A 9,880-nucleotide genomic window follows, 5' to 3' on the forward strand; every position below is an offset into this window, starting at 1 on the left:
CCTCTCTGAGAGGGTGTTAAAAAGTAAAACTTATTCAAATTGAATAACCCGTGACATTTGCATGCCCCCGATTCAAAATTATTTTCTACAATATAACGGAATTCCAAACGCTGCTAGTTTCATAAATCACAGAATCGAAAAAAGTCGCAAATAGCCTCCATTTCCCTTCAAGGTCCCTGAACAAGTGTACTTTTTCCGGTTGGCATGGCTCGGATTACCCAGATTATATAACAATTTTCGGTTGAAATTGGCCGAGTGGCGTGTCAAATTGGCGTTTTTGGCACTTTTTCACTCTTCTCCATGTCGATTGAGGATCGAGTCATTTTCAATCCTTAATCGCCATTTCTCGAGGCAATAACCGTAATATAGTAACCCAATTCCGTGGCTAGACTTTCATCTTAAGTATTTTGTTTGAAAAAAACAACGTTTTATCATATGACGAGGCGATGAATTATTTATACAAGGGGGCCTGATCGGAAACTGGGACGTCAATTTCGAGTTGCGCAATGCGGGCCGAACACGTGCCCGAAAATTGAATTGCAAGCAATTAGCGAGACAACAATTGCGAGTCTGGGAACTAGACTGTTATATAACCGTCATAATTTCCCGAAATTCCCAGTGAAGTAACCGAAAAATCGCGTTTTTGGGTTTACCCTCGCCCAAACCTGCCTTGATCCGGGTCAAACCCAAAACAAACAAATTTTAATTAATCCGGAATTACGAAATCCCGTGCATCCCAATCGTGTCTTTGATTCACTCCTAGAGTTTGGTAGCCCCCACTGCACAATCTCCTAGTAAGTGGCCGCCTTGCGTCTGCAAACTCTATTACTTCTCCGAGTTTGTAACACTTGCAACGCTCCGAGAGCTCGGCTTGTGATGTGACAGTGAAGTGTCTTCATTTGGAAATTTTGGACAAGCGACGAGCATTTGGGGCTAAATTGGTGCTCTTTTTGGGGATGAAGTAAGTACAAGTGTTTGTTTGATTCGATTTAATTAACTGTAAGTGCGACAAGTGTTTAAGTTGTTTTTCTGTTACTTGTGTTAGATGAGATTAACAGAGAAAGAGTAGGTGAACTAGATAGTTCCGTTTGTAGGATGGATGCGGATTAATTCCGATATTTGCAACGAATTTCGGTCAGACGGCTCGTAAATATTGGCTTTGGGCACCAATTCACACTTGAATTAAATATTTGATAATGAAACGGAAACGGAAAGTTTATTAGCGAGCTTGAATTACGCAAGAATTTACAAGAAGGGTCAGGTCAAGGTATTGTTTACGTTCAACTATTTGTATTGTAGTAAAATTCCTAGTTTTAGTATTTTATTGTCACCAAGGCACAGGTTAAATAATTACTCCTAATTAAATGTACTTATTAAATAAAGATGAGTCGTGCGTGACAATTTATGACTTAATTATATCTCAGTAACTTAGTCGGTATTTACAATTGAGTTTCACTTGAATATTTGACTGGGATTTTTTCTTTTAATTGTTTAATTGGATGCTATCTCGCCGAAGAGAAAATTCCGCGATTTTTAATTAACGTACTATTGACACTGAGAAAACACAGTTACTTGCAAACTTTCGTGTAAAAAATCAAAGAAACGAGCGCATCATTTATTGACCTGTAATAAACAAACTACCGTTGAGAATAAATCACGCTATACCATTTAGTAAAACTTGGATGAGTTAAATGTGTTTGTAATAAGAGAACTTATTGTTGTATTTTGTTAAATTTCGAGGAAAAAATAAAAACCGTTAGAGAAAGCTTAAATTCTTCATCTCTCGATGACGAAGATGTCTGAAATAGGTAGTTACAAGTGCTGATTTTTAAGAGACAACTTTGCTGTGTAAATATAAATATTTTGCTTGCTTGTGATTTATTAAATGTCTACCATTATTTCTCTGTAGTAGGTCGTTGTTACACAGGATGAATTAGCTAAAACCTTATTTGAAACCGTCACATGAAATTTCATTAACTACAAAAAGGATAAAATTTGCCTAAAAGTAGGTCAGTTGTTTAAGAATATTGCATTGGGCTGTAGGAGTTGCTAAACCTAACATAAATTCAGTTTTCACAAAAAAATTATTAATATATTTTGCATCCTTCACTCTCATTCTCATCTGTTTTAATTTTTTAAGCAAAAATTATGAATTTAGAGAATTATTTAAAATTTAGTTACTTAAAAAATAGTTTATATTATGGCAAAAACTAAAGAAAATAAATTTTAAAAAGTTCTAAAACCGTGCACGCTTCATAAACTACGTTTTTTCTACAATTTAAAATAAGTACATTAATTATGTTTATCAAAAAAACATTGGAAATAATTTGATTTATTCAAGTTTGTTGCGGTGGATTTCTATGCTTGTAATTTGATGTTTTAATTTGTGCAATTTTTGTAGATATAATTTCTAAGTGTTAAACAAATTGATATTATTGTAAACCTGTGTTTGTTTTACTTAAAGTAAAAGTTTTTTTGATGAAAAATTACATCAACAAATAATTTTTATGACATTTGCAAGCATCACGCACCAGACAATTTTAATACTTCAGAAGATTATTTTATTTTGATTTTAGAAATTAGTACTGCTGTTTTATTCTTTTTCGACGACTGTAGAAAGAACGTCGTTTATATTTCGTACCGCAATTTATGTCTTTTTGCATATTTTTGATATATTTTTTACGGTAATTTCTCTATAAAATACTGTAAGCTCATAAAAATGCAGTAAATTAACCGTGACGTGAACTGCATCTGAATTGCTTAAATAACAACAGTTAATTAAAATAAAATGCGAAGTAAGTAATTAATTATCATAATGGAAGAGCTTGGACTTAATTTTGCGATCTTCTTAGCATTATAATATGCACATAATAGAATAATATAAAATTACAATGATGCAATATTAACTATTGTAGTGTTATCTCATCGCAATTTATGCAAAAAATGTTTTGAGAATAAATTCTTATAATAGTAATTATTTTTTATTATTGCCTTGTAAACAATAATTAAATTCACCCTACTTTAGGTACGTAAATTTTTGATGTTTCTGATATTAGTACCTAATTTTATTATTTTATAAGTCAGCGATCAATCCTTCAACCGGAACCATTTTAAGTCGTAAAGCATCTAGAAATTGATAAACATATTTAACATAAAATATTAATTATTCGGTCTAATTGGTCGATTTTGTCGAAAGGTTTCAAAACGAATTTCTCTACATGCATGTTTCGAATTAATTTTAAAAAACATGTCATCGGCGACCGCTCCTAGCCCATTAATAATGCATGCAGTCTCATTAAAAATTTTAAAAATCCATTAAACTGTTTTTGATCAAAAATTTGAACATGACAGTTATGCAACTCATCCAGTTTTTCCAGCAGCTTTCCAAACACGTCTAGATTCTTCAAGAAATCGCAAACACCGGACGTGGTCAAATGAAATAAAGCTCCATATTTAGCAAGTGTGAAACTTGTAAAATGAACTGTTAAAAATCATTCCTCATTAAGACAAATCCACGCTCTGTTTGCCGCGACAATTCGCACATTGTTCTTTTTTCGTCAAAAACGAATTATCTCAGTTACACTTGCAGAATAATTTTTTCACGGTCTTTGTCTCGGAATAAGTGGCAAATTGCGCAAGTGGTCAATGAAAGGTTTGACCTTGACTTTGTGACGGTACTAACCGGGAAATGTGGCCGAGAGGTCCATACAACTTGTTAATTCGTGACCCCAAAAATGCAAATAATGTTTGTTAACCAGGCAACCAGCAATACATGCGGAAGATTAATTTTAAGATTTGTGAAGCAATGAGGTCATTAGTGTGATTAGGTTCATCTTATTTGTGTCTGTTTCAGGTACCAGCCATGGGTACCGCTATGCCGAGCGCACCGGCCGCTCAGGGGTTCCTGCCAACAGTAGTTCTTCAGATGTTACAGTGCCCGCAGTGTCTTAAACTCGACCAGTCGTTTTTAAAACGTAAGTCTTTTTTCAGTCAGCGAAGCTTGAAATTGGCAAAGTGGTACCCGATCACATAATAGACATCCGTTCTCAATTGCTTTAATTGTATTAAAAAAAAAACTAATCAACTTTTCTCCGGTGGTACCCAAATTGGTGGTACTTAATAAAAATTTGTATTGTAATTTCTTCACGCGTCAAAAAATTAAATCAAGCAAACACTATAAATGTTTTATTTATTATTTTGCCGGTACCGGCCTTGGTACCACTGTCAGATGTGTGAATTTTGGTCCAATTTCGTGAATAATCTCGAATGGTCAGGGAAAGTCGTTGACCGTAGCGGTACCGCATCATTACCATCTCCCTCGGACCCACGCACGCTATCATAAGTGCCTCCTTGTCGGTGGTACTATTTGTTTTCGTTGATCAATTTTTTACTGTTAATTGGCGGTTAATAGCGCTGAGGAACCGTTGCTTAACCACCAATTAAAATGATTACAATCGTTAAGAAATTTGGTACCACTTAATGCAAGACATTTCCTGTAACGGTACCACACATACCAGATGAGTCACCTGCCAATGATATATTGATAATAATTTGAAAATTTTGTTTCAGGTGAAAATGCAGTGTCCAAGACCTTTAGTGTTAGTGTTAGTGACATCGGCTGTGATAGCCGCAACTCCGGTACCATCTGGAACCACAACAGCAAGGTACTCTTTAGGAGGACACACACATTTAACATACCTACCTCAATTTTCCGACACGACAGAACTGATCTCGGTCAATAGAAACCCAAAACGACCCAAAAACGAAACGTTTTACACAGATATGGTACTGAAAATCTTGACACAACCCACTTTTCGAGGCGAAAATATGCGAAAAATAAAACGAAAAGACCAACAATTGCTCACAAACTTTGTAAAAAATAATTTAGAAGACTTAAATACTCCTAATAAAACTATCAAAGTTAGTACCAAAAACAAGGTTCGTGTTGGTTCGACCACGACCAAACCGCAGAAAAGTACCACCACTCGGAAAACAACAAAACTGGTACCAAACCCAATCGTTATCAATATTACCGCTCCCCCGAAAAAACCCACAAAGGTGGTACGCGTAACAAAACCCCCTTTCAAAATCAAACTAACCCCCACCCCCAAATCTAGCTCAACCACCAAAAAACCCAAAATAAAACCAACCATCAGACGAGTTCTTACAAAATGGTCAAATAGGCCCACCCTAAATAAAGTCAAACAAAATTGGTACGAAGAAGGGGTACCCTACCCCACCCCCAACCCTGAAATCAATTCCCACTCGCCCCCGTACTCCCTCAGCGAAGTTGCTTCCTCCCCTCAATCCGACCCTGGCCAAGTCTCAGAGTCCCCCCAAACCGACCTAAGCAACGCAATTAGTACCTTCAATCTTGACATGGCCCCCGACCCCTCCAACATCCGTGACGGGGCTTCAGGTTCCCCTTGTCCCACCGTCCACATTTCAAGCTCGGTACTAACCCCCCAACAACGTCAAGACTGCTCCGACTTAAGCCTCGTCATAAATTCGCATTTTCATCAAAATTCAGTAACAGACCGTTCCCCCCTCACCCCCGAAACTTACGACGCGGCCCCCCAGCAGGAAGACCCCGCACCACCCCCACAAACCCAAGCCGATCCTGGCGGCGGTACCGGGGGCGGCGGATCACAAGCCGCCGCTCCAGCAGCTCCCTCGCCTGGTTCCGGCGGGAGTGGAGGTAGTGGCGGCAATGGGGGCGATGGCGACGATGGAGGTGGCTTAAAACTTCCAGATTTGAAAGGTCTGATGGACCTGTTGGGGTGGCTGTGGGACAAATTGGGTCACCTCTTCAACTTTTTGAAAAACCCGTATTTGTATCTGGTACCGATGGTACTGTTTTTCTTGCTAGGTTTTTTGGCGGTCATTTTGCTGTTTCCTTGGTGGATCCCCGCTTTGTTTTTATTCGCGAGTGCGAAAACTGCGCAGAAAAAAAACGTCGCGTTTTATAAACATGTCCATAAGCCCATCCATCACCCAGATGGGTGGTTCTGGAACCATGAAACTAAAACGTGGCAAAATTTGGCTGAAATTGTGCATCACCGAAGGTCGGATGAGGGTGACAGTACCGAGGATAAATATAAAGAGGTAACAGATGCTATAGAAAATTTCTCGAGGAAATATGAGAGTAGTAGTACTCAATCGTGGAAGTGGCGGAGAAGGATTAGGTAGTTCTCAAAGTGGTCAAGATTTTTAGTCAATCGTGTAAATATTGTAAATTTTGCTGTGATTCCGTTGGAAAGTTGAGGATTGAGGTAGTCGCGCGATTCTGTCTCCTGTACGTAGTTTTTATTATTTATTTATTTATTTAATTTATTTATTTATCTTGTATTTATCAAAAGTCGCCATAAATCTTTTAAACTGTATCATATGTATGACTAAGGCGGAAAAAGAAATAAAATTGTTGTAGAAGCCTCTCGTGTTTTTTTCTCCACCCGTTGCGTGCGTAATCACTACTTTTGTCATTGTTTTTCGAAATGAATTATTGTTTTAGATCTCCGAGCCAAATTGGAGAAACAATAAAGCAAGTGACTAGTCAGCTAATGGAAACAAACGCAACATCACCCGACATAGTCACACTCGATACAAGAACACCGCCGAAAATCAAACAACACGCGAAAAAGAAACCGCAAAAACCCGAACCACTGGAAAATTCACATGCAGGGGTTGCAATACCGGTCAACGAAGATGAAGTAAATCTTGAGGAAACGACCAAAAAATTCTTCTACAAGCTTGAAAAACCCACAACTAACAGTGGCCTATCGACTTGGATCCTGTTAAGTGGACAAACAACACCCAAACCGTCCCGAAAACCGGTCATAAAACCAAACGAGAACCAAAATGTGACAGTCGTGGTGGACTCCAACAAAATTATTAAGCCGTTGTTTAAGAAACGAGGTACCACGAGTACCACTACAACGCCGATCCCAAGTACCACAAAACTGACTAAAGTCAAAGCTTCAGTCCTGTCGGGGGCTAAATCATCAAGTACCACCACTACGACAACAGGAGCACCGACTACTGTGACAACAACAGTTAGTAGTACCACAACTAACTCCAGCACGTTACCAATTGAAGCAAAAGACGGTGGTGAGGCCGACCTAAGTGAGAAGAAAACCCGTCGCCCTTCTACCACCAAAAGGAAGAAAAATAAAAACCGTCGTAGACGCCCCAGCGAAAAGAGCGATAGTACCAAAATTGACAAGCCCATCCAGTCGAAAGAAAAACCCATTGGTACCCAACTGTACAATTACTTGTCTCGGGAAGTAATGCCAACAGTTGGGGTGGGTCTAGTGGGCTTGATGGTCACTGCAGGATTGGCTAGTTACTTTTTGTACCCATTTGGAGTCGCTCGTAGGTCGTACGATATCGATAGACGGGACAAAGACAACCATGTTTACTACTCGGATGAGTATTCGGGTGGGATCGCTGAAGAGGAAGCCATCGGGAAAGTGATAGCCGGAATGCCGTCGAATTCTCTCTACGGAAATAATTTCAAAACGCCGACTTCAAGACACAGTTTTAGTAACCACAGGGTGATTGAGCAAAGTACTGGGTATGTGGTGGGGGAGGAGGCAACGCCGGCGGCGGTACCCGAGCACGGGCCGAGGAAACGGAGACAAATTAATGAGGGGGAGAATGAGATTGATGGGAGTATTACCACGGATGATGGTACCAGTACCATTACTACCACCAATACCACGCAAAGGCCGGATAAAGTCAAGTCTATAGTGGATATGTTCAAGGAATTGTTTCACTTGAAGATAAACCTCGGATTGCAGCTTATCCAAAACGCAACACAAGCCGTCTCCAAGTACGTCTCCCACGTCCAAAGACGCCTCGACGAACATTACCGAAACTACACCCTTACCAACAACACCAACTGATTTATTTATTTTAATTAGGATTTATGTACTCCCCTGTCTACAATTCACCACGCTATAACCGACTTGTATTCTTGAGAGTACGTAGATTAGCTTATTTGGGGCAGGCGTCGGGAATAAACCATAAAAACCAAAACTTACTATTTATTCATGTAAAATAAGACTGTATAAATAAATAAATTATAAACTACGCGGGAGTGTCACTTGCGGGTACGGAGTACTTGTCAGATCCCTCCTTCTCCGCCCCCCTAGCGCCATGGGTACCAACATTGCCATGGTGGCGGGGATCATCCCCGCACCCACAGCGGCCAAAACGGCCGAACTATCAGGCGCACTGTTTCGTCGAGTGGTTGTCAAGGTTGGTACGACTCGTACAGGAGCCGGTTTTGTCGCCTTAATTGGTTTTTTCTTCAGTTTTTGTTTCTTATTGAATTGTTTGTGCGCTTGTTCAACTGTTTGAAAACTGGACTCGACTTGAAGAAGGCCTCCATGGGAGGTAGTCATGTTGATTTTCGAGTTTTTCAAAGGGGGGAGTACCGTCAGGCGGACACTGCGGTGGGCCCCGATCGAGTCAGAGTTGATTTGGAGCGCTCTTTGCCGGTTTGGGGGATATTTGTAGCCTTTGGTGGTGGAGAGTAGTACCCATTCGCCTTCGCCAGAGAACGGGTGGGTGTCGTGCTGAATCTCGGTGCCTTTCCGGCGGTTGGCTTCGTAGGGTTGGGGAAAATTCGCAGGTCGGCCGTCTGTGATGATGTCGTCGTAGGAGGGGCGAGTGTGCTTGCAGTTTTCGTCGTGTTTCTGGTGGTACCGGTTGCCATAGTCGACTTGGACTTTTTGGCTATAGACAGCTGTGGGTTTCTGGTAGGTGGGAGCTGGTCTGGTGTCCAGGTTGTAGATGTCGAAATTATTAGGTTTGTCCCAAGGTCGTACCTGTGTCTCTTGGTCGTAGTCATCCCACGGTTTGGGGTTGGAAGGCCGGTAGTTACTTTGCCATTTTGAGATTTTTGAGACCGACCAAGGGACCGGTTCCATACTCACCCAACCTTTCTTGTCATCGTAAGGGTGGTGGTGATTTTGGTATTTCACCAAGTCCCAACTTTTCGATTTCTCGGGGTTTTCCAACTCTGACTCGCCGCTCTCTTGTTTGTTTTTATTTCGGACCGATTCGGCATAACTCGTGAGGAATTGATGGAGCGGGTCTTCGGTATTTCCCCGTGTGTTAAATGACCGGTGCTCGAACCTGGACGTTTTCCACAAGGGTTCCCCCTCGACGATCCGAATGGGTTCGGATCCTGGTACTTCAATGTCATAGGTCTTGGTCGTCGTGGGTTCAGGGTCACCGGCGACACTCGTCACGAATAGTACCACTAAGAACATTTTACCACGGAGACGCAACCCTGACTGGCCGTTTTCTCGGTCGAGTCTTTGTAATATAACTTTCCGCCACAATAACTTTAAATGTGGTACAGACCAATCCCTACCTTGTTTCTTTAAAAAAATGACACGTTTTAATGCTGTCTTTGTCCGTCGAGTAGAAAGTCAACGTGGATTTGTGTGCCGTAAAGAAAGGCTTTCTCTGCACTCGTGCATTTTTGCCTTTGTTTATATTAAGCGACTATTGTAATAAATTTAAATCCCGTTATCTTATATCAGATAATTGCTCCGTTACGGTTGAATGGGTGCGATTTGTTTTATGGCGGCAAACAGTTATCTTGCACTTCCTTATCGATGCCTATCTTACCGGTAATGCGCCACTTCCGGGCGCGCGATTCGAATTTTTAATTGTGTCAAAGGTCACGCCCTAGTGCCAAACCGCAATTTAGTGAAATGAAGAAAAATGAAAACGCATTGTCGTGACTGAAGAAAGGAGAACAATTCGTTTCTAGCACACGAAATATTTTTGTTTATGTTTTTTTGTGCTCCTCGGACCGTGACACTACTCTTAGTTTTCATGGATGGGCTCGATTAAGGACACAAAC

The 9,880-nt window shown here is 40.6% G+C and overlaps 2 protein-coding genes across 3 annotated transcripts; one reads left to right on the plus strand and one right to left on the minus strand.

The window, feature by feature from the left end:
* The first annotated feature begins 43 nt into the window (after positions 1 to 43).
* On the plus strand, positions 44 to 8,091 carry LOC123005931 (cell wall protein DAN4-like). Of its 2 annotated transcripts, XM_044400022.1 has the most exons (4): positions 198 to 961; positions 3,854 to 3,974; positions 4,570 to 4,664; positions 6,512 to 8,091. In XM_044400022.1, exons 3-4 carry the CDS (start codon positions 4,576 to 4,578, stop codon positions 7,902 to 7,904), a joined length of 1,482 nt encoding a protein of 493 aa, XP_044255957.1. In that variant the 5' UTR covers positions 198 to 961; positions 3,854 to 3,974; positions 4,570 to 4,575; the 3' UTR covers positions 7,905 to 8,091. The 2 variants fall into 2 exon arrangements, with proteins under 2 accessions (XP_044255956.1, XP_044255957.1); XM_044400021.1 differs by lacking the exon at positions 6,512 to 8,091 and having other exon boundaries at positions 44 to 961; positions 4,570 to 6,431.
* Positions 8,031 to 9,359, minus strand: LOC123005934. Its single transcript, XM_044400026.1, has one exon. It carries the CDS (start codon positions 9,276 to 9,278, stop codon positions 8,082 to 8,084), a length of 1,197 nt encoding a protein of 398 aa, XP_044255961.1. The 5' UTR covers positions 9,279 to 9,359; the 3' UTR covers positions 8,031 to 8,081.
* Between the last annotated feature and the right edge of the window lie 521 nt (positions 9,360 to 9,880).

This window comes from Tribolium madens, unplaced genomic scaffold (genome assembly GCF_015345945.1).
Source record: "Tribolium madens isolate multiple individuals breed KSU strain unplaced genomic scaffold, Tmad_KSU_1.1 Scaffold_20;HRSCAF=117;Tcas5.2_LG4, whole genome shotgun sequence".
NCBI lineage: Eukaryota > Metazoa > Arthropoda > Insecta > Coleoptera > Tenebrionidae > Tribolium > Tribolium madens.

What these genes read in the sequence shown, in the direction of transcription:
- LOC123005931 (XM_044400021.1), top strand. Translation starts at nt 4,576, where the DNA reads ATGCAGTGTCCAAGACCTTTAGTGTTAGTGTTAGTGACATCGGCTGTG.
- LOC123005934 (XM_044400026.1), bottom strand. Translation starts at nt 9,278, where the DNA reads ATGTTCTTAGTGGTACTATTCGTGACGAGTGTCGCCGGTGACCCTGAA.